We start from the raw sequence: 24,022 nt of genomic DNA, 5'->3' as shown, positions 1-24,022 counted from the left end.
CCCCTGTTCCTCATGGATAACGAGGATGAGGTGTACTTGAAAAAAGACATCTCTTTGGGATGCCTGTTGCTATGCCTGGAACCTGGCACAAGTGCCTGCTCTTGCAGCAATGCTATTGCAACAATGAATCACCCCACAGTTGCTATGGAGAGGCTGCCGGGGGGGCTGATGTTGAACAGGCCGGGCTGAGTGGTGCAGCCCCTTGTCGCTGAGATGCGGGGTGTGGGCCGCAGCTGGTGAGTCCAGCCCTTGCCAGGGACTGGCAGCACCTGCTCCATGTGTCGACAGACCCAACTGGATCTCACTGGTGTCCCTCGCTAACCTTCACAACTCTCCCCAGCCCGGGGATTTCTCAATGGTAATGAGCGCAAAGGCCTGCAGACCTCAGCAGTGGGTTACACTGGAGCACCACGTCCCAATGTTGTGTGGCTGCAACATTCAACCCAGCCCATTCAACACCAGCCCCATGGGCAGCATCTCAACACTGAGCTATTGTAACCCAAGGGTCCTAGACTTGAAATGTTAACCCTGCTTCCCTTTCTGCACATGCTCAGAGTTTCAGGCATTTTTTAAAATGAAAATGCTAGAAATATTATTTCCATTTTCCTTTGAATTTCCTGTCACATTTCTTTCAGCAATGCCAACCTTGAAGAAATTCTCCTCCGCTCTCTGGCAGTATTTCCATCCGTCTCTTTTGCCCGTTCTGGTGACGGACTTTTAGCCAAAATGTTATTTCTGCCTCCCTTTCCACGGTTGCTGCCTGACCCGCTGAGTGTTCCCCCCAGACTCCAGGATAGGATGTAGCCTCCTTGGTGCCAGAGTCAGGGATGTGTTGGATGGGGTAAAGAACATACTGAAGCCTTAAGTCCTGTTAAACTTTGGTATTAACAACATGGGTAGAAAAAGGAATGATGTCCTATAAGGTGTGTTTGGGGATTTAGGCAGAAGGTTAAAAGGGTGTGTCATGTGTAAATAGGAGAATAGGATGGATGAAACGTGGCTGAAGAGCTGGTGCAGGAAAGAGGGCTTTAGTTACTGGATCATTGGGATCGCTTCTGGTGTAATGTGAAAGGTCATGGCTGTCATGTGACACCACTGAGGTCTGGTCGAAAGTAACACCACTGTCAATCAGGGTCTAACCCCACCCAGCCATTAGCAGCAAACTCTGAACATTGGTCCCTGTGCACACCTCTCATACCTGGCCACGACCCATTGGACTTCTTGAATTACCTGATCTAGCTCCACCCAGCTCTCCAGCACAATAAAGGATGCCTCATGTGTGTGGGGCTCTTTTTGATTGCTGCCGGGGTCAAAACCACATCGAAGGACCACTAGCAAGAGTGTGTGCGTCCACAGGGGTTTAGGGGCGTTTTTAAGCAGATTCCCAGTAGCATAGACCCGTTGCTTGTCCCAGAGGCAGGGAGGGGTTCAGGCACCATATTGTGTTTTTCCCTGACCATTTCCAACTAGCTTACTGTGTGTGTTCGTGTGTGTGTGCACTTCACCCCCCATTGTGACTCCCCTCACGTTTCGTGATTACCCAAGTGCGTATGTGCATCCGTTGCCGTCATTCTGTTCCCGCATTTGTCTTTGTAAATAAATTCTTTTTAAAATCCAAAGACTGTGTCCGGATACCTCTACTTTTGAGACATGAAAGAACCTTTTCCCACAACAACTGGCGCTGCGAGCAGGGTGTCAAAGGTCTTGGCCGGACACAGACGTGGGTAGGATGTTCTGGAACAAGGGGAAGAAAGAAATTGTAGGCACTGGATTTCCGGGTGGTCCGACGAGAGCAAGGGATTTGGGAGCTTGGCCAGTCTGCTGGCAGACCACGGAAAGCCAATGGACTGGGCTGAGCAGTTAGATCCACATGGTAAGAAACCGGGGCACCACGTGGTGGCCCTCCTCCAGAAGTCGGGGTTCCCCAGCACAAAAGGGAGTCAAAGGAGTGCCTTCTGGCTCCTGGCGTCCCTTCTGAGCTGTCAGGTTGAGATTACCGGCCAGCTGCAGAACACGTTTTCAGAGGGAGAAAGAGATAGAGACACTCTGGCAGCGATGCTGCACGCTCCAGGAGGCAGTGCAGACTGCCCAGACCCGGGCCAATGACCTTGAGGCCAGGGCTACTGAGGTCGCCTGCTGGCTGATCCAGGTGCAGCAGGTGCAAGCTGCCCGCAGGTCTGGCTGGCAACCAGACCCGTTTAAAATCCTAGCTTTGGTCCAGCGTGGCGACAAGCTGGATGCATGGCTGGGGGATGGGGACATTTGGATGGATGAAGATGAGGAGGGGGTACCCGAAGAACCTGAGCCCCATCACACCCGTCCCCAGCCCAATGCACCCGAGCCCCTGCAGGCTCGACCCGTCGTCACACGGTCCCAGGTCCGCCACAGGAGGGAAGGGAGTCAGGATGGGACCCCCACAGGGGAAAGTGCCTGCGGTCCCTCCAAGACCACGGAGACCTGGGACTTCTCCATTAAAGAGCTCACCCAGCTGGCGGATCGGTACTGCCAGTGGTCGGGCGAACAGCTGGCCGAGTGGCTGCTCTGGCTATGGGATGAGGGGGCCCCCAACATGAGCCTCTCTCACCAGGATGTGAGTGCCCTGGGGAGCTTGTTGGATCAGCAGAGTATTAATAACGGTCTGCGGGCACCACCAGGAGGGATCGGGGAAACCGCTACCCTGTGCGATCAGGTAGTGGCCGCCATGAGGGTCCGGTACCCCGCCCTCCTGGAGTGGGACCAATACGGGCGACCACAATGGAGCACAGTTAGTGAGGGCGCCAGGGTCATCCGGGAACGGGCACTCGTGACTGGCATTTACTCGGGGACAGGCAACCTCGAGCTGCTAGAAAACACCACTGCGACCAGTGTGCTAGTGGGGTACGCGGTCACCACCACGTGCCCCGACCTGAGGCCAGTGGTCCTGCCCCTCATTGGACCAGTCAGTGGGAAGACTGTTCGGGAAGCCATCACTCTCCTGGAGGGGGTAGAATGCATGCAGCGGGGGACGCCCACGCAGGTCCATAGAGCGGAGACGAGGGCTGGGGACACCACTTCTTGTCTCGCGCAAGCAGCTGCACCTGGAACTGTTGCACACAGGACCGCGCTAGCATAGACGGGGTCCCAACCTCCGCTCTACACGCGTGACGGAAGGAGCTCTGTGGGGGAAAGCCCAGCCGGGGGACAACCCGTGACCACCCCGGGGTCAAGTCCGACACAGGGGGTGCCCCCAACTGCCAGACCACGTCGGCTGCCCCTGCAGACACCGATACAGCCTCCACACCTCCCCCACCTGAAACAGCCTTCCCTGCCCTCTGGGCTCAGCTCCAAGACCTGCTGCAACAGGAAATGTCCCACTTCTGCCAGCAGGAACCCTCACCCACGGGGTGGCAGCCCCCCACCCCGCTCCCATAGGACGAAGGCCAGGGTTCCCAGCGTGTCTGCTCCGTCACCCTTCCACACCTGGGGGGCCTGAGGCCACACATACCTGTAGCGGTACACTGGGGAAAGGGGACCGTGCAGAGGTGGATGGCACTCGTTGACACGGGTGCCCAGCACACCAGCGGCCCGGGGAAGCCTGCTGCGTGGAAGGGGGCCCAAATGCAGATAGAGGCGTTGGGGGGCTTCCCTTCTGCCTGCAAAGGAAGTCAGGGTCCACATGACCATCAGGAACCAACCTCCCCGAATTATGACTGTTTTAATTGCAGACTCTATGGAATGTATACTGGGGATTAATGTCTTAAAGGGACAGTCCCTGCACACCAGCCAGGGCAAGTTCACCTTTGGAGTTGCCCGGGCCACGGTACTTGTCGGGGCAGCCAAGTGGGAACTGGTTGTTGTTCCCCCTCCCTCCAAGGTCGTTTGCAGTCGGCAGTATAGGGTGCCGGGGGGACACCAAGACATCACAGAGGCCATCCAAGCCCTGCTGCGGGAGGGAGCCATTAGACCCGCAGCCTCCCCTTTTAATAGCCCCGTCTGGCCCGTCTGCCAAAAGATCGGGACGTGGCGCGTGACAGTGGACTACCGGCACTTCAACAAGGCTGCCCCCCACCACCCCCCCGCCTCCCCATGTCCGCAGTACCCGACATCGTCACTTTGGTGGAGAATATCGCAGGGTGCCCAGTAAACCGTGGTATGCAGTGGTAGACCTGGCTAATGCATTTTTCTCCATCCCTCTCCACCAGACCTCCCAGGACCAATTCGCATTCACCTGGGATAGGAGACAATACACATTACAATGCCGACCACAGGGGTACATCCACAGCCCCACGATATGCCATGGGTTAATCTCCTGGGACTTGCAAGCCATTCACCTCTCCCCCCAGGGGTGTCAGTCACCCTTTATATTGATGATGTACTCTAACAGGGGCCTTCGGAGGCTTTGTCTTGGAGGCCTTTGATATGTTAATATCCTCTCTCAGTGAGTGGGGCTGGCCCATTCACATGGAAAAGGTACAAGGCCCAGCCTAGAATGTATTGTTCCTGGGAATCCAATGGCACGCAGACAGGAGAGACATCCCTGAAACTGTGAGGAACAAAATTTTAAATTTTGCTGTCCCCATGAACAAGACGGACACCCAGGGTTTCGTGGGCCTCCTTGGCTACTTGTGGCAACACATCCCTCACCTGAGACCTCTCTATAGGATCTCCTGCAAGAAAGCCACTTTCTTGTGGGGGCCCGAACAGCAGGACACCTTTGAAGCAGCCAAACAGGTGGTAGAATGAGTCCTACCCCTCGCCCGCTGCCAGAAAGGGGTCCTCTTCGAATTGCAGGTCTCAGTTTGTGAGTCCGTGACTGAGTGGAGCCTCTGGCAGAAGGTCCAGGGGCGCAGAGTCCCACTCTACTTCTGGACCAAGTCACTGCCGGAGGCCACCACCTACTACAGCCCCTTCGAGCGCCAGTTGCTGGCTTGCTACCTGGCGGTCCTCGCAACTGAGCACCAAACCGGCACTGACCCTGTGGTCCTTCGCCCCTACCTGCCCATAATGCAATGGGTTGAGTCCCCCGACCACACACAAAGAGGGCCGAGCCCAGAAGTCCTCGATAGTGAAGTGGAGGTGGTACATTGCGGACCTGGCCGAAACCGGTCCGGAAGGGGTCAGCCGCCTCCATGAACAGGTCATGTCCTTCCCCCAGTCCCAGGACCCACCCCCGGACATACCTGAGATCCAGCCCTCCCCTGTGTACTGGACCCAACCCTTTGACTCCATCGACCCCAGACAAAAACTGCACGCCTGGTTCATGTACAGCTCCAGCCGCTGGAAAAACAGGAAACAGCATTGGAAAGTGGCGGCACTTCATCCTGCCACAGGGAAAACATTAACAAAAGAAGGAGTGGGAGGGTCCAGTCAATTGGCTGAACTAGCGGTGGTGGCACTCACTTTACAGAACTCCACCGGGCCAGTCCACATCTGCACCGACTCTTGGGCAGTAGCCAACAGTATGGCAGTGTGGATGGCACGGTGGCATGAAACAGGGTGGGAAATTCTCGGACACCCCCTCCGGGGGCAGGAACACTGGCGCTATATCTGGGACCAAGCCGCCCAGAGACAGATATATCAGTCCACCATGTGGATGCCCATACACATAAAAACACCCAGGAGGCCATCCATAATGCTGCTGTGGACCAGGCTGCCCAGATATGCTGCGCTACCGTCCCCCCGGATGAATCTGACCTCAGCGCCCTAGCTGCATGGGCACACCGTAAGAGCGGTCACCAAGGGGCTGACGGTACGCGGCGTTGGGCAGAGCAGTTTGGGGTCGCCCTCACAGTGGATCAGTGTAAGACCACTGTCGTAAACTGCCCCATCTTCCAGCAGGTAAAACCACGAGGCTGGCCAGTGGGGCCGGCGGGGCCACCGGGTCACGTTCGCTGCAGCACGGGAGCAGGTCGCGTGTGGCTAGTAGATTACATTGGACTGCTCCCATGCCACAATAAAAAGCAATACGCCCTGACGATGGTGGACACATACTCGGGTGTCCTGGTGGTGGTGCCCTGTGAGAGGGCCGACCAGAACAGCACCATCAAAGGATTGCAGTACCTCTGCTCCATCTATGGAGGCCCATGGGAGGTACAATCCGATCAGGGCTCACACTTCGCGGGGGCCAAGGTACAAAACTGGGCAGCGGAGGCGGGGATCTTATGGCTGTTTCATATCCCCTACTATCCCCGGGCATCGGGCTTGATAGAAAGGATGAACAGCCTGCTGAAAGAAATGATACGCACGCTGATGCCCTCCCGCACGCTGCAGGGGTGGTTGGGTGTGCTGCAGCAAGCCGTCAATCAGCTTAACACACGGCCCACTGGCTAAGTGGGGGGGGGTCCCCATTCTCCTGCCATCTGGCTCACTCCCCACTACCCGACTTGCGAGACCCTGAACCCCCCAAGACCTCCGGGAGGGTCTGGGTTCAACAGCCACAAGGTCCCCCTCAGAAGGGAGAAGTCATTGTACACAGTCCCGGGGACACCCATTGGGTCGCGACCCCGGGTTGAACTAACCTATCCTGCCTTCATACCCAACACCTGACCCGCCGAGAATGAGTTTGTTCCTCAACCCCCCCACCCCTCACCCCCTACAGGATGATGGCACTACTCCAGTCACTCCTTCTGCTCACTGCAATGATCGGCATCGGAATGCCTGCTAACACCTTCCTCCGCATCGCATATGAATTTGCCAACACCTCCAACCAATCAGATTGCTGGATTTGCGTCCGAACTCCAGCACACGCCGGTGAAGCTCTACCACTTACAGCGATCCCCCTCGATGATATCCAAATGAACTGCTTACACAGACATTTTCTGCCTGTCGGGTTTGGTATATCTGTTTGGGGAGGGCCCGATGGTAGTCCCCCACCACTCCCCTCACCATTACAGAACGTTCCTTCCAGTGATTCCCGATGGGGTGGGTGTTTCAGGAGCTGGTATTTCCCTTCCTACAATTTGACCTCCACCCGAGTCCCGACCCTCAGAGTCATCCCACAGCCACTGAGTAAGCCGAGAGAATGCTGGTGCAGACTCCAGAATGACCACAGTTCCACCTTTTCAGTCAGCCATAGTGACTGCGAGAGCAACTGGTACCCAGGGGCCTGTGACCACCACCGGTGGCGTCGCTAAGCTGGGAGCTCCCTGGACCTTGAACGGGACCCACTGGGCTTGCGGGCACCGTGCCTACCTGTGGCTACCCACAAGCTGGTACGGTTGCTGTTTTCCAGCCTTTGTGGTTCCCTATATCCACGCCCTCAATGACCTCGGGGAGCACCCAGCATACAACGGCTACCAGGACAAAAGAGCCATCACGGAGTTGGAGAGGTTCTGGATGATAGCCTTTCCCACGTATGGCACGGCCCGACTGTCCTGAGAAGTCATCCAGATGACCAGTGTGCTCCAGACAATGGCAGACGGAACGAAAATGTCACTGCAACGTACCAAGGATGCCCTGATGAGGACGGCAGTGGAGCTGGCTGCCATCAGGCTGGTAGCCCTTCAGAATTGGATGGCCCTGGATTACCTACTTGCTGCAGACGGTGGAACCTGTGCAGTAGTCGGAAAGGAGCGCTGTACCTTTATCCCCAATGAGTCCCCAACATCACCAACCTGGCTGCTCACATTCAGGACTCGGTGACTAAAATCCAAAAAGCAAGGGACCAGCTCCTCCAGCACAACACCTTATGGGGAAACTGGTGGCCATTTGGGTCTCTGGGGGGAATGGTGGGCAACTATCGTCCACTGGGCCACCGCCCTTGTTTTAGTTGTAATAGCTATCCGTACTTTGTGTTATGCTTGTCAGATTATTAGAACCACTTCTGCCTTCCATTAGTACCGAATATTGACGTGTATTTGTTAGCTAGTTAAAGCTATTCCCATGATTGTCAAGTGATGTAACTTTCGAGGGGGGGAATGTAATGTGAAGGGTCATGGTTGCCATGTGACACCATCGAGTACTGGTCGAAAGTGACACTACTGTCAATTAAGGTCTAGCTCCACCCAACCATTAGCATATACCCTCGACCATTGGTCCCCATGCACACCTCTCATACCTGGCCATGACTCATTGGACTTGTTGAATTACCTGAACTCCACCCAGCTCTCTAGTACTATAAAGGATGTCACAAGTATGTGGCTCTCTCTCTCTTTGTGATTGCTGCTGGGGTCAAAACCATGCTGAGGGTCCACTGGTAAGAGTGTGCGCTTCCACAGGAGTTTAGGAGTGTCTTAAGAAGATTCCCAGTAGCGTAGAGCCGATGCTTGTCCAGTGTCAGGGGTTTCAGGCACCGTATTGCATTTTCTCTGATAGTTAGTAACTAGTTCACTGTGTGTATGTGTGTGCACTTCACCCCGCTGCGACTCCCCTCACGTTTTGTGATCACTGAAGTGCATATGTGTGAGTGCATCTGTTCCTGTTCATTCTGTTCCGGCGTTGGTCTTTGTAAATAAATTCCTTTTTAAAATCCGAAGACTGTGTCCGGAGTCCTCTACCTTTGAGACCTGAAAGAACCTTTTCCCACAACACCCACGCGATTCTATTGAGGTTGCCTTTACTTCTCTTTATGTGCCGACTGAATATTTCCAAAGGCTTCTGTCCTTTCGAATTCTTGCATTAAAATCACCAAAGAGAAACAATTTGTTTCCCATTTGAATTCAGGCCAGGATTTGTTCAAAGTTGCAGAAGAAATCCTCTCTGGTCCCATCTACAACACCCAGAGCGTAGACACCGGTGCCAGGAGTGTGCTGGTTCCATTTCACAGTCACCCACAGGGTGATGAGACATTCATTTCTTCCAAAACTGCCGTTGGTAAAGTGACAACCAGCTCAATTTTCACAGCTAATCCAACCCCATGAAGATGAGGTTCTCCCTCCAGGTGACCCTTCCAGAATGCGTACATGCCAGCTGGTTCCTTCAGCTGACCTTCATCTCAACCCCTCACTCGGGGCGGCAACATCAGCGTCCAACCTTCTGTGTTGGTGGCTAAAACAACATTGGGACACCCAGATCTTCCACTGTTGGGGATGACCATGGGGGTTCTCCCGTTCCAGCTGCTGAACTTCACTTCATCACTTCATTATCAACTGCAGTGGGGAATGATCTCAGTTGTTCGGCAAAGCAATTGGAAAAGCTGTCGGTGTCACCGCCAGTGACACTGCCTTTCCTGTCAGCACCGTCCCTGGGGCACCAACAACCCCGGGTGTGCGAGTATCGCACCAGTGACCGCCCGGACTCTCTCCAACCGCCTGGAACGTGACTGTGCGTTCGAAACCCAACGGCCAGAGCGCGAGCGGGAGGAGCGGCTGTGATTGGAGGATCGGCCGGCACGTGGGGGGAGCTGTCGGAGCCGCGCGTTCGAAACCCAACGGTCGGAGCTCGAGGGAGGGGCCGAGAGCGCCGCAAAGGCTGAAAGCTCGGGAGGGGAGCGGGAGAAAGCGAGGCTCCGATTGGTTGATGGGTGATCACGTGATCAGAGGAGGCGGGCGCGCAAATTCCCCCCCAACGGCACAAACGGTAAGCGGCGGTACGAAGGAGGCGCCGGCTCTGAGCTGTCGTCTCCGGGAGCCCGAGGGACGGGGGCCCTCCGCCGGGGTCACCTCAGAGGCCAACAGGACAACACGCTGCAGGGTAGGGGGAGAGGCAGGGCCGGGAACCTGTCGGTTTGCTCGTGTGTGGAAGCAGCACAGACTGCGGGCCGAACTGGAGCGGGGAAAGAGGAAACCCATAACATCAGGAGCCGAAGACACGGGGACTGCAGATGCCGGAATCTGGCGCAAAAGGCAATCTGCTGGAGAAACTCAGCGGGTCGGGCAGTGTCTGTGGGGAGAGAGAAACTGGGTTAATGTTACAGTTTCGTGAATGTTCTTCATCGGGGCTGGACAGTTCTGTCACAAACTGGAATGGCCGGTTATCTGGGGTTGTTGACGACGTCTCTGTGCCTAATTGGGAGATGTGATGTCCTCCCTCAGGTTTCACTGGAACACCTTTGGGATGTCAGAGTGAGAATGGTCGAGGTGGGATGGTGAATTCAGGTGAGAGGAAAGTGGAATCTGTAGAAATGGAGGAGTTCTTGAAAGCAGTCACTGGGTCTGTGGTTTCCCCAGTGTGGGGGAGTCCCTGTCCTGAGCAGGGGACCAAGTACAGTAATTGGAAGATGTACAAGTCAATCACTGCCTCACCTGAAAGGAGCCCTGGGATCTCTTAGAGTTGGGATGGGAACAAGTTTTAAAAAAGCAGCTGTTTGATCTCCTGCAGTGAGAAGGGCAGTGGATGTTGTACAGTCACAGTTGATCAATGCAAAAGATTGAAATGGGGAGTTGTAGGGGAACTGAGCCTTTGGAAGGTTACGTGGGAGGGGAGGGAAGATGTTGTCTCATAATGGCATTACATTGAAGGTGGTGGAGCCTTCAATGAGAACTGGAACTGAGTGGTCCTGAGGAAACTCAAGCTGAGCATCAGTAAGCTGTTTATTTATGAGCAGGTCTGATTTTACAGCACCACAGATGGCAGCTGCCATGACTTCAGTGATGACTGACAGTCAGCTGAAGAGGGTGGGTGGGATCAGGATCTGGCAAATCTTCTGGTGAAGTATCTCTCTTTTTATATCCACATTCTGCATCAATTCTGTTTATCTCTCTATCTGTACGATTTGTCTTCCTCCACAAGCTACCTCCAAAGCCTTCACACTGACATGCCAATTGGTGCCATCATTCTAGACTAACTGAAGCAGCTCTCAGCAGTGGGAGTAAATGCAGATGAATGGAGGCAACATCTCAATCACAATATCAACATATCACGGAGGTCTTAGATGACAGCAAGCGGGAGAGTCTGGACCAACCACTGACCCTGGAGGAGCTGACTGGCTCCATCTGTTCCTTTGGTTCAAATAAAACTCCTGAAGCGATGGTTTACCGGTGGAGTTGTACTTGGTTCTGTGGGACCTGATGGGCCCGGACCTGCTTGAAGTGTACAATGCTATCCTTCTGTCTGGCTGTGTGTCAGAATCCATGAGGAAGGGCATCATTACCCTCATCTACAAGCAGAAGGGGGAGAGGGCAGACAACAGAAATTGGAGACCAATCTCACTTTTGAATGTGGATTATAAGATCCTGTCCAAGGCCACCGCTAACAGGGTCAAGTCTGCTGTGGGACAGGTGATCCACCTGGACCAAACCTGTGCTGTACCTGGCAGGAAGATCTTTGACAGCCTCGAGCTGCTCAGGGACAATATTGCCTACATGCAGGACAGAGGGGTGGACACCTGCCTGGTCAGCTTGGGCCAGGAGAAGGCCTTCAACAGGATATCACACACGTACATGTTGGACGTGCTCTCCAAAGTGGCCTTTGGGGAGGGAATCAGGAATTGGATCCAACTGCTCTACACAGACATCAGTAGCGCAGTCGAAATCAATGGGTGGGAAACAGACAGCTTCCCCATCAAGTCTGGAGTCAGGCAGGGCTGCCCTCTCTCCCCTGTCTTGTTCGTGTGCTGCACGGAACCCTTTGCTGAATGCATCAGGAAGGAGGAGAGCATCAGAGGGGTGACATTGCCAGGCAGTGAGGGCACCCAGGTGAAAACCTCCCTGTACATGGACGACGTTGCCATCTTCTGCTCAGACCCAAGGTCAGTTCGTAGATTGATCAGCATCTGCAACCAGTTTGAGTTGGCATCAGGGGCCAGAGTTAACCGCGCGAAGAGCAAGGCCATGCTCTTCGGCAACTGGCCGGACCGATCCAACGTCCCCTTCACCGTCAGGCCTGACTACCTGAAGGTGCTGGGGATCTGGTTCGGAGGGGCCGGGGTGTGCAACAGACATTGGCGGGAGCAGATTGGGAAGGTAAAGCAGAAACTGGAACTGTGGGAACGGCACTCCCTGTCGATAACTGGGAAGAACTTGGTCATCAGGTGTGTGACGCTCTCAGGGCTGTTGTACTTGGTGCAGGTGTGGCCTGTTCCTCGCTGCTCTAAAACTATGAGAGGCAGAGATAAGGTGGACAGTAACAGGCTTCTTCCTCGGCGACAATGGCTAACACGAGGGGACATCGTTTTAAGGTGATTGCAGGAAGGTATAAGGGGGATGTCAGGGGTAAGTTTTTTACACAGAGAGTGGTGGGTGCATGGAACAGACTGCTGGCAGAGGTTGTGGGGGCAGATACATTAGGGGCATTTAACAGACTCTTAGAATGATAGAGAAATGGGGGGGGCGATGTGGGAGGGAAGGGTTATATAGATCTTAGAGCAGGATAAAATGTCGGCACAAAATTGTGGGCCGAAGGGCCTGTACTGCGCTGTATGTTCTATGTAGGGGAATCCAAAACAAGGGGGCAGAATGAGAGGGTAAAGAGTTAAAAGGGACCTGAGGGGCAATTTTTTCATTCAGGGGGTGGTGAGTGTGTGGAACGAGCTGCCAGAGGAAGTGTTCATGGACCGTTCAGAAATCTGATGGCGGAGGGGAAGAAGCTGTTCCTGAATCACTAAGTGTGGGTCTTCAGGCTCCTGTACCTCCTCCCCGATGGTGGTAACGAGAAGAGGGCATGTCCCGGGTCTGGAAGGCTGCAACATGACCAGAGGGAAGAGGAGGTGCTGTTACTCAGGCTGGTGTTGGGCCTCGCTGTAACAGTGCAGGGGGTGGGGGTCGGGGTGGGGGTGGGAGGGAGAATTAAAGTGACAGGTAAGCGGCAGCTCAGGGTCGCTCCTGTGGACTGAACGCAGGTTCCCCACAGAGCAGTGACCCAAAATGTGTTCGGTTCCTCCGGTGTGGAGGAGGCCACACTGTGAGCACCCAATGCATGAGTGGATTGGAAAAAGCGCAAATGAATCGTGAATAAGAGGAAAAGGGCTTCCAGACCCCATATTAAATTCAATGCTGGGTAACTCATTCCCTCTGTTTGTATCAGAACTGGTCACTTCTGCTGTCGATCATCTACCTGTAACATTGGAGAAACAAAGGACGGCAGATGCTGGAATCTGGATGAAAAACATGATGATGCTGGAGGAACTCAGCAGGCCAGGCAGCATCCATGGAGAAAAGCAGGCGGTCAACGTTTCGGGGTCAGGACCCTTCTTCAGGACTGAAGATAGGAAAAGGCGAAGCCCAATATTGGGTAACTAGGGAGAGAATATGTCCCCTTAGGCATCAATGCTGTCATCTGTTTGTGGAAGCACAAGAGGGGCGAGATCTTAAATGAATATTTATCATCTGTATTTGTAGAGAAGGTCATGCAAGCTAAGGAATTACGGGATACAAGTAGTGATGTCTTGGGACATATCGTCATTACAAAAGAGGTGCTGGCAGCCTTTCAGCAATTAGGGTGGACAAATCTCCAGGGCCTGACCAATTGCATCCCAAGACCTTGCAGGAAGAATAGGAAAGAATTTGCATGGGCCCTGGCAGAGTTATTTGCATCTTCCTTAGCCAGGGGTGAGGTACCAGAAGTCTGGAGGGTGTGCCTTTATTTAAGAAGGGCTGCAAGGACAACCCAGGTAACCACAGGCCAGTGAACCTAACATCAGTGGTGGGAAATTACTGGAGGGGATTGTGAGCGACAGGACGTACTAGCGTATGGAAAGGAACAGACTGCGAAGGGTTAGCCAGCATGCCTTTGTGAATGGGACATCATGTCTCTCAAACATTATTCACCATTCTCAGTGGTGGAGCAGCAGTCCAAAACCTGAGGCTCAAGGTGAAAGGAGAAAGATTCAAAAAGGATTGGATCGGGTGGCAGCTGAGGGAATGTTTCTCATGGGGGAAGAATCCAAATTTTCAGTAGCAGGGTTTTGGGTTAAGGGGTCAGCTGTTGGCAATGAGGAAGATTCTGTCACTTTTCCATCAATCAGAGAGACAGGGTGAGAGAAGCATCTACAAAATACATTACAGTCATTCCCAGTTTTGAAAGCATCTCCTTAAACTCTGATCATCAGGCACCAATCTCAAAAGGGCAGAATCTTTCCCCAACCTGACTTGGGAGTGGTTCCTCAGTTATTGTATTCAGGACAGAAATCAGTGAATTTTATTTGATGTGGTGAATGAGGGAAAGCAGGTCGGACAATGAATGAGGTACAGGATGTGTCAGGACAGTCCTGTATTGCAGTGACTCAGTTTTGTGACATTCAGCCCATTGAGAACAGCCCCATGTTGAAAAGAGCTGTGAGTAGCACAGTAGTGTAGCAGTGGTTAGTGTAACGCCATTGCTGCGTAAGTGACCCGGGTTCAATTCCAGCCACTCTCTGTAAGGAGATTGTACATTCTCCCCGTGTCTGCATGGGTTTCCTCCGGGTGCTCCAGTTTCCTCCCACATTCCAAAGATGTACAGGTTGGGAAGTCGTGGGCATGCTATGTTGGTGCCGGAAGCGTGGAGACACTTGTGGGCTGCCCTCAGAACACTCTGCACAACAGATGCATTTCACTGTGTGATTCGATGTACGTGTGACTAATAAAGATATCTTAAATCTTTAAAAAAAGGTAAAGTTAAACACCTTGATGGAAAAGGAATATCACAGAAAGATACAGTACAGAAACAGGCCGACAGAGTCCACAACTCCACACTGATCCGACATTCATCCTTTCTTTAAAATTCTCCCTACATTCTTGTCAACTCTCCCCAACTTCTCCCACCCACCAAGGGCAATTTACAGCAGCCAATCGACCTACCGACCAGCATGTCTTTGGGACATGGGAGGAAACTGGAGCTCCTGGAAGAAATTCCCAGTCACAGAGAGAACCCACACACAGTCAGTAGCCAAGATCTGGATTGAAGCTGGGCTCCTGTCACTGCAAGGTAGCAGCTCTATTAGCTGTGCTGCTCTAATATCTGGGACAAGACCCCTGCTTAGCTGTTGTCTTTGCCATCAATCTGCTGAAAGTGCTGCACGAAATTCTGGGGGAAGCTCTTCGCCCACACAGTTCAACAATGTGGAATGTGTCACCACATGGAGGGATGGAGGGCCCACTACTGTGCTGCATCTCTCTATTCCTCTGAATATTCAAACTGGGTGAGATGGGAAGAGGCTGGTGTGGAGCAGAAACACTGGAAGGCACCAGATGGGCTGAATGGTCTCTACTGTTCATTCTGTACATTGCAGAGACAGGAAGGGCCTCAAATAGTGTTTCAAATAGAACTTTATTTTAATCAAAGATCCAGAACATTGAACTCAAAAGAAAATCAACTGTGCCCAATGACCAGGGTTCAATCCTGGGCAAGATCAGCAGCATCGACAGAATCGAACCCCCGTGAACACCTGCAACACTTGTGAATTTGTGCAAGATTTCAGTAGCAGTGATGGTTGTATATTGAGCATACAGCATGTTTAATCTTTCTCCTCAGTGTGAATTCGCTGGTGTTTCAGCAGGTCAGATGACCAAGGGATTCCCTTCCTGAACTCAGAGCAGGTGAAAGACCTCTTCCCCACTGTGAACTCGCAGGTGCTTCACGAGACTGGATGACGAAGTATATCCCTTCCCACACGTAGGGCGGGTAAAGGGCCTCTCTCTGGTGTGAACTCGCTGGTGTGTCATCAAGTAGTATGACATACGGAATCCCTTCCCGCTTGTCGAGCAGGTGAACGGCCTCTCCCAGTGTGAACTCTCTGGTGCTTCAGCCAATTGGACGAATGAGTGAATCCCTTCCCACACTCTGAACAGGTGTACGGCTTCTCCCCAGTGTGAACTCGCAGGTGTATCGTCAGGTTGTCTAAACGAGTGAATCCTTTCCCACACATTGCGCAGGAGAATGGCCTCTCCCTGGTGTGAACGCGCTGGTGCATCATTAGATTGGATGACTGAGTGAATCCTTTCCCACACTCGGAGCAGGTGTATGGCTTCTCCCCGGTGTGAACTCGCTGGTGTGTCAGCAAATGGGACGACCGAGTGAATCCCTTCCCACACTCGGAGCAGGTGTATGGCCTCTCCCCGGTGTGAACTCGCTGGTGAGTCAGCAAATTGGACGACTGAGTGAATCCCTTCCCGCACTCGGAGCAGGTGTACGGCCTCTCCCCGGTGTGTACTCTGTGGTGCATAAGCAAAAAGTATGACTGAGTGAATCCCTTCTCGCATACGGAGCAGGTGTATGGCATCTCCCCAGTGTGAACCCGCTGGTGTTTCAGCAGCTCAGATGACCGAGTGAATCCCTTCCCGCATGTTGAGCAGGTGAACGGCCTCTCCCCGGTGTGAACTCTCTGGTGCGTCAGCAAATAGGACGACTGAGTGAATCCATTCCCGCATTCGGAGCAGTTGTACGACTTCTCCCCGGTGTGAACTCGCTGATGCCTCATCTGGCTGGATAACTGAATGAATCCTTTCTCACATGTGTATCATTAGCTCAGACTGAGTGAATCCCTTCCGACACGACAGTATTTCAGCTGAGATTTTAGTCTCTGTAGCGACCTGTTAAAATAATGACAAACACAAGCTTGAGGAACAACGTCATCTTCCATCTGGGAACATTGCAGCATCCAGACTGACATCTAAATCTCTGGTTGTCTTTCTATCTATAATCAGAATGGGCCATTTCTGCCACTTCCCTTTATTCTACCAGTTGCCTCCCTCACCTACTCTGCCACTGAAATTCAATGTGTTTTCTGTCTTTCACTGTTAAAAGGGGTATCAAACCCAGAACATTACCTCTTTCTGCAGATGGAGACACAAGAGACTGCAGATGCTGGAAATCTGAAGCAATACATAAGGGAGCTGGAGGAACTCAAAGTGGGTCAGGCAGCATCTATGGAGGGAAATGGACAGTCAAAATTTTGGGTCTTGGTGGTGTTGGAGTTGGCGATTGTATTGGATTATTATTGTCACTAGTACTGAGAGTGAAAAACGTGTCTTGCATACCGATCATAGAAGTGTTAGATACCATTCTATATCCAGACAGAATGGAACATGTTCTCAGTAGCAGAAGGTGCCGAGGACATTGAACATAGTTGAGTTGTAATATAATTATAAGTGACAAGGATTTTTATCTCTTCAACGCAGTGTTAACTGACACAATTTAGCCACATGGGGAAATTACTTTCACAATACATGCTTTCTTTATTCACTGGGAGTTGGACTTAGTCCATTTTTTGGCCTCAGTCCCAACTGTAGCTGTTACCTACAATGATTTGGACATCAGCTGTGTTTGGAGACAGGTCCCAATCTCAGTTTGCTCATCTGTGTTTCCAGACTGTCTGCAGAGCAAAGGCAAAGTGCTTTTTGCAGCAGAATCAATGGTCGCATTTATACCCACAAACCCCAGGGCTCCAGAAACCTCCCAGGTTGTTTCAGGTTGGAAAACCTTTGTCAGAACTGAGAAAGTGAGAAAACAAGTTTTAAATTGCAGAAAAGATGGGAAGGGATAAATACACCATTAAAACCACAGGAAGTGGGAACACGAGTAGAACATTCAGCGTCTCAAGCCTGCTCTTGCATTCAGCAGGATCATGGCTGACTTTCCTGCCCTGTCCCCATAACCCTTGATTCCCCTACTGATTGGGAATCTATCCCAACCTGAAATATACCCAAGGACTCTGCCACACTGTAGTAAGATGTTGCAAAGACTCATGCTTCTGAGAGAAGAAATTCCTCTTGTCTCACTTTTGAACGGGCACTAGTAAATTTCTCTTTCATAAGGCTATGCTAACTCTGCTCAATAAGTTACGATTTTTCAAACATTCAATCAGATAAAGGGAGAGATCAAAATTCAAGGTTCCAATTATCTTTTTGCAAGAAACTCATGTATGTAATTGTGATATTTCACGCTGTTTTTAGTCGATGGAAAGGGCTGCAATTTCATTCCTCTTTCCGAGCTAAATCCAGGGGTGTCTCAATTTTTATAGATAATAGACTTTCATTTGTTCAACACAAGGTAATAACTGATACTAATGGACATTTTGTTATTGTATCTGGAAAGTTAGATGATATATTAATGGCATTTGCCAATATTTATGCCCTGAATACAGATGACCCAGGATTTTTTGAACTAGTTTTTGCACTCTTGCTGGATTTGAATATTTATTCTTTGGTTTTAGGAGGAGACTTTAATTGTTGGTTAGATTCAAGGTGAGATAGGTCATCTACTAAACCAGCAGCTCCTAATAAATCAGCTTTATTTCTTCAATCGTTTTTAATGAAGTCAGGCTTTACTGGTGTTTGGCGTTTTTTACATACAGAAGATAGGGAATATTCATTTTTCTCTCATGTTCACCATACGTATTCCAGGATTGACTTTTTTTTTATTGCTAGTCAAATTATTCCATCAGTTCGAACCAGTGAATATAAAGAGATTGCTCTTTCAGATCATGCTACTGTGTTTTTATCTTTAAACCTCCCCAGACTCCCTCAAACAAATAGATTTTGGCATTTTAATTTAATTTTGTTATCTGATAAAGACTTTTAAAAATTTTTGGAGAAACAAATTATTCTTTTCTTTAAAGAGAATACGCCAGGAGAGACTTCCAGTCTTATTATATGGGACGCTTTTAAAGCCTTTAATAATAGAGGACAAATTATTTCTTCCACGGCAAGCATTAAGAGAAAAGCTAACAGAGAGAGAATTGATTTGGCCAATCAATTGAAAATAGGAGACCAACAATATGCCTGGAATCCAGATCCTACTTTATACAAAAGGCGAGTTGAAATTAAAACTAAATATGATCTCCTTTTAACATATCCAATTGAGAGTCAACTTCTTAAAGATAATCTTATATTCATGGAGACAAAACAGGTAAATTACGAGCTAACCAATTAAAAACTATTGCTAGACGGCAGATTAAAGAAATTTGCAAAGCTAATGGTGAGAGGACAACTGATCACTTAGAAATAAATGATACATTTAGAGAATTTTATTCTAAACTTTATAGTTCTGATTCTACTAAAGACGATACCAAAGTGAATAATTTTTTTCGACCAATTAAATATTCCTACACTCTCTGCTGAGAACCGAAAACGGTTGGATCAATCTATTGTTTATGAGGAAATGGCCGAGGTTATACGTTCATTGCACTCTGGCAAGACTCCGGGTCCTGATGGATTTCCTGGAGAATTTCATAAGGCCTTTTCCTCATTGCTTATACCTTATTTATGTTCTGTTTTTTACGACTCGTTTAAATTGGGTAGGTTACCACAATCTTTTTATGAAGCTTCCCTTTCACTTATTCTTGAGAAAAATAAGAACCCAATGCAACGTTCTTCGTACAGACCAATTTACAGACGTACATGGTAAAATTTTATCTAAAGTTTGGCTCGTAGATTGGAAAATATTTTACCACTAATTATATACAATGATCAGACTGGTTTTATTAAAAATCGCTAATCCCATTTTAATATTCATTATTTACTGAAAATTATCTACTCTCCCTCCAAGGAAATATCGGAATGTGTGATATCTCTTGATGCTGAGAAGGCCTTTGATCGGGTTGAATGGAGTTACTCATTTAAAACTTTAGAGAAATTTAACTTTGGGCCTGATTTCATAGTTTGATATGTTTCTATAAGATCCCCTCTCATTCTTCTGAATTCCAGCGAGTATAGTCCTCATGGGCTCATCCCTTCATCTCTGGAATCAACCTGGTGAACCTCCTCTGCACTGCCTCCACAGCCAGTATATCTTTCCTCAAGTAAGGAGACCAGAACTGCACGCAGTACTCCAGGAGTGGCCTCACCAGTACCCTGGACAGTTGCAGCACAACCTCCCTGCTCTCAAATTCAATCCCTCCAGCAATGAAGGCCAATATTCCATTGGCCTTCTTGATAACCTGTTGCACCTGCAAACCAACCTTCTGCGATTCATGCACAAGCACTCCCAGGTCCCTCTGCACAACAGCATGCTGCAATCTTTCACCATTTAAATAATAATCTGATCTTCTACTTTCCCTTCCAAAGTGGATGACCTTGCATTTACCAACGCCCAGGGACTGCAGATGCCAGAAACCTGGAGCAATGACTTTCTGACCAACAGACTGTAATCAGTGAGGATAGGCAGCAACACCGCTGGTACGATTATTCTCAACACTGGTTCCCCACAAGGCTGCGTCCTCAGCCCTCTACTCTTCTCCCTATACACACATGACTGTGCGGTCAGATACTGCTCCAACTCCATCTCTAAGTTTGCAGATGATACCACCATTGTAGGCCGTACCACAAACAGCGATGAGTCGGAGTACAGGAAGGAGATAGAGAGCTTAGTGGAATGGTGTCATGACAACAACCTTTTCCTCAATGTCAGCAAAACAAAAGAGCTGGTCATTGATTTCAGGAAAGGGGGTGGTGTACATGCACCTGTCTGCATCAATGGTGCTGAGGCCGAGAAGGTTGAGAGTTTCATGTTCCTGGGAGTGAACATCACCAATAGCCTGTCCTGGTCAAATCACGTAAATGCCACAGCCAAGAAAGCTCACCAGCACCTCTACTTCCTCAGGAGGCTAAAGAAATTTGGCATGTCCCCTTTGACACCAACTTTTATCGATGCACCATAGAAAGCATCCTATCCGGATGCATCACGGCTTGGTACGGCAACTGCTCTGCCCAGGACCGCAAGAAACTACAGAGAGTTGTGGACACAGCCAGCGCATCACTGACACTAGCCTCCCCTCCTTGGACTCTGTCTTTACCTCTCACTGCCTTGGTGAAGCAGCCAGCATAATCAAAGACCTCATCCACCCGGGTCATTCTCTCTTCTCTTCTCTCCCATCGGGCAGAAGATGCAGGAGTCTGAGGGCACGTACCACCAGGCTCAAGGACAGCTACTACCCCACAGATAAGTCTATAGAACGGTTCCCTCATACGATGAGATGGACTCTGACCTCACGATCTACCTTGTGGTGAACCTTGCACATTATTGCACTTCACTTTCTCTTCAGCTGTGACACTTTACTCTGTACTGTTATTGTTTTTACCTGCACTACCTCAATGCACTCTGTACTAACTCAATGGAACTGCAATGTGTAATGAATTGACCTGTACTAACAGCATGCAAGACAAATTTTTCACTGTACCTCTGTACAAGTGACAATAATGAACCAATACCAATACCAAAATACCAAGCCGAATGCCCCAACGCAGTGCCGAGAGACATTCACTGTTTGTAAGTGGCTCCTTTTAAGAAGATTCACTCAGCTCGGACCTCACAAGCGGACGCAGAGTTGGGAATTTATTTTCGGGGACACATACGAGTGATTCCGGAGATCGGGGGCGGGTTCAGCTTCACATTTGACGGGAGAAGTGCTTCTGAGGAGTGGAGAGTATAAAAAAGATGGTTTTGTGTGCAGAGTAACAAGGAGATGGCTCCGGGACCAGTGGACACGAGGTTTCAATATTTTTGCAAAATCATCCAAGGCGGTGCCAGCGTTTTGGCGCTGCAAGATCTCCTTTGTTTTGTCTCTCTCTCTCTCTCTCTGTCTCCCCCTCTCTCTCCCAATGCTCTCCCGGCTGCCGGATCGAACACCCGACCAGGCGGCGACGCTGTGGCCCTTCCCCCGTCAGAGACATCGCCTTTGCCCCCGCTGCAGCCTCCTCTCCCCGCACAACTGAAAACTCCATTCACCCAGCTCGACTGAAGGCTCCTCCGTTCGGAAACCGGAACCAGCTCCTCCCGCCGCAGAACCGCACCTCCCGTCTGCATTAAAACAGGACAATCCCAGAGCAGGAGGGACAAGCGGCTGAGCACAGCGGGGCGGGCAGCAGCGGTCCCGGCAGAGGGGGAAATCGTGTCGGGCCCTGCGTCAGATTTTGCTCACGGCCCGGGACCCAGATCTGGAAGGGAGGGGGGAGCAGGGGGAGGAGCATGGGAAGGGGGAGGGGGGGAGGGAGAGGGAGGAGAGAGGGGAGGGGAGGGGAGGGGAGGGTGGAGAAGGAGGAAGGGCCCGGCCAGGGGAAAGGAAGGGAGGGAGGCGGAGGGGGAAGAGCAGAGGATTGGGGGGAGGGGAGACGAGCGGGGGCTGCGGAAGGGGAGGGGCGAGGGAAGGGGGTGAGGGGGAGAGGGAGGGCAGGGAGACGGAAGGGGTGAGGGGGTGGGGGAGAGGGGGAGGGCAGGGGAGAGGGTGGGGGGAAGGAGGTGGGGGAGGGCACGGAGAGGGGAGGGGGTGGCAGGGGAGTGGGGGATGGGGTGGGGGAGGGCAGGGGACGGGGTAGGGGAGGGGTGTGTGGGGAAGGGGTGGGGGGAGGGGGAGTGGAGGGCAGGGGAGGAGAGAGAGTGGGAGGGCAGGGGAGAGGGTAGAGGAGAGGGACGGTAAGAGGGGAGGGTGAGGGCATTGGAGAGGGGAGTGGGAGGGCAGAGGGGACGTAGGGGGGAGGGAGGAGTGGGAGGGGAGGGCGGAGGGGCAGGGGAGGGGAGGGGAGATCGGGGGGAGGGGAAGGGACTGGAGTGGGTGGGCAGGGGGAAGGGGGCAGAGGAGAGGGGGAGTGGGAGCGGGCGGGGGTGGGGAGGTGCAGGGGGCCGGGCGGGCAGAGGAGAGGAGAGGGGTAAGGAAGAAAGAGCAGTGAGGGAGCCGGGACTGCCCCAACAATGACGTCCCGTGAAGTTTCTGCAGGTCCGCACTGGATCCAAAGCCCCACCTCGGGGCCAAACACCACAGCCCGGGTGTGGATCAACCCCCCGCCCCGGCGCTCCGGCCCCACCTGCCGCCAGGAGCCGTGCGTGGGGAAGGTCTCGTCCTTGGGACCACACGCTCCGTCCAAACACAGGGAACTGCTCCCGCTGTAATCCGGGGGCGGAACAGATCGCGAGGGGAGAGGCTGGGGGTGAGGGGAGACACGGGAGAGGGGGTGGGGGCAGCTTCTGGAATCCGGAGCAACAAACAGTCGGCTGGAGGAACTGGGCCGCCTGAGCGGCGTCTGTGGGAGGGAAGGAAACGCCGACACCCTGCACCGGGAGTGGGGAGGGGAGGCGGCGGGTGTGAAGAGGACGGAGGGAGGGGGAGGGGAGGAGGAGAGAGAGGAGGGGAGGAAGAGGAGGGGGATGAAGGAGGAGAAGTGACAGGGGGAGTAGGAGAGGGGTAGGAGGAGGGGGCAGGGGAAGAGGAGAGGGGAATGGGGAGGAGGAGAGGAGGGAGGGGAGGGGAGGGGTGGAGAAGGAGGAGGACGGGGAAGGAGGGAGGGGGAGGGGAGGACGGGGAAGGGGGAGGAGAAGGGGAGGGTGTGAAGGTCTGAGACGGCTGCTGGAGGGAGATAACCAGGAACACACAGGGCTCCCCGAGCTGGACGTGGGAATGGGAACCACTGGGGGAGGGGTGTCCGGCAGATGGAACCAGGGCCACATAGGGGGGAGGGTGAACTGTGTGTGTGTGTCCTAGGTGGATGGGACCAGGAGGGGGTGGGGGACCGAGGTGGGTGTTGGCGGGCGGTGGTTGGGGAGTCTGGAGGGGGAGTGGGAAAGGATGTTAGAATTGAAAGATCGATCAAAAGAAGAGGGAGGGGAAGGAAAAACTAACCCTTCCCACTACCTGGGGCTGTATTTCTTTATTCTCTGTCAATCTTGCACCAGTGTCGTTGTGTTTATTTTGTTGTTGATTTTTGCCCCCGTGTAAGTTCTGTAGAACCTACGGTAAGTTTATGTTTGTCCTCGTCTTGTAACACACAGAGCCGCCTCTGCAGAAAGCCAGTTGTCATTCCTACCCTGGGCCTGTCTGCCTCTGACGACAATCAACTCACCAGAGGGGAGGGTTCCCTGAGACTGGCAAACCCAGTGATCCGCAGGTTGTCTGAGGCCGTTGAAGGAACTCGGAGACTCAAGAGACACTGGAATCCTCCATAGATGCTGCCCGACCTGCTGAGGTCCTCCAGCATTTTGTGTGTGTTGCTTTAGACATAACACCTTGGTTTCAGATTCACGAAATCACTTTAGATCTTGGCCTAAAATTCAATCATATTCTGATCTGACCTTGCACCTTATTGCACTGCACTTTCTCTGCAGCTGTGACACTTCACTCTGTACTGTTATTGTTTTCACCTGTACTACCTCAAGGCACTCAGTACTAACCCAATGTAACTGCACTGTGTAATGAATTGACCTGTGCGATCGGTATGCAAGACACGTTTTTCACTGTACCTCGGTACAAGTGACAATAATA

The 24,022-nt window shown here is 51.9% G+C and overlaps 2 protein-coding genes and 3 pseudogenes across 3 annotated transcripts in view; 1 reads left to right on the top strand and 4 right to left on the bottom strand.

The window, feature by feature from the left end:
• Window positions 1–21,636, bottom strand: part of LOC127576414 (zinc finger protein 585A-like) — a 204,422-nt pseudogene extending 182,786 nt beyond the window's left edge.
• The window catches only part of LOC127576550 (zinc finger protein 420-like), a 163,290-nt gene extending 141,654 nt beyond the window's left edge, over window positions 1–21,636 (bottom strand). Inside the window, exon 1 of the mRNA XM_052027087.1 lies at window positions 21,564–21,636. The gene's annotated coding sequence lies outside the window, so the exon portion shown is untranslated. The remainder of the gene's footprint in view (window positions 1–21,563) is intronic.
• The window catches only part of LOC127576415 (zinc finger protein 850-like), a 244,464-nt pseudogene extending 222,824 nt beyond the window's left edge, over window positions 1–21,640 (bottom strand).
• LOC127576624 (zinc finger protein 208-like) overlaps window positions 1–24,022 on the top strand; it is a 149,913-nt pseudogene that overhangs the window by 107,869 nt on the left and 18,022 nt on the right.
• LOC127576588 (zinc finger protein 239-like) lies at window positions 15,107–21,634 on the bottom strand. 2 transcript variants are annotated; one of them, XM_052027158.1, is made up of 2 exons: window positions 15,547–16,277; window positions 15,107–15,469 (listed from the first exon to the last, which is right to left on the bottom strand). In XM_052027158.1, exons 1-2 carry the CDS (start codon window positions 16,250–16,252, stop codon window positions 15,363–15,365), a joined length of 813 nt encoding a protein of 270 aa, XP_051883118.1. In that variant the 5' UTR covers window positions 16,253–16,277; the 3' UTR covers window positions 15,107–15,362. The 2 variants fall into 2 exon arrangements, with proteins under 2 accessions (XP_051883118.1, XP_051883117.1); XM_052027157.1 differs by adding an exon at window positions 21,499–21,634 and having other exon boundaries at window positions 15,111–16,364.

Source organism: Pristis pectinata, chromosome 12, assembly GCF_009764475.1.
Source record: "Pristis pectinata isolate sPriPec2 chromosome 12, sPriPec2.1.pri, whole genome shotgun sequence".
Classification (NCBI taxonomy): Eukaryota; Metazoa; Chordata; class Chondrichthyes; order Rhinopristiformes; family Pristidae; genus Pristis; species Pristis pectinata.
The sequence above is the reverse complement of the archived record's forward strand: the minus strand, read 5'-3'. Positions and strand labels throughout refer to the sequence as shown.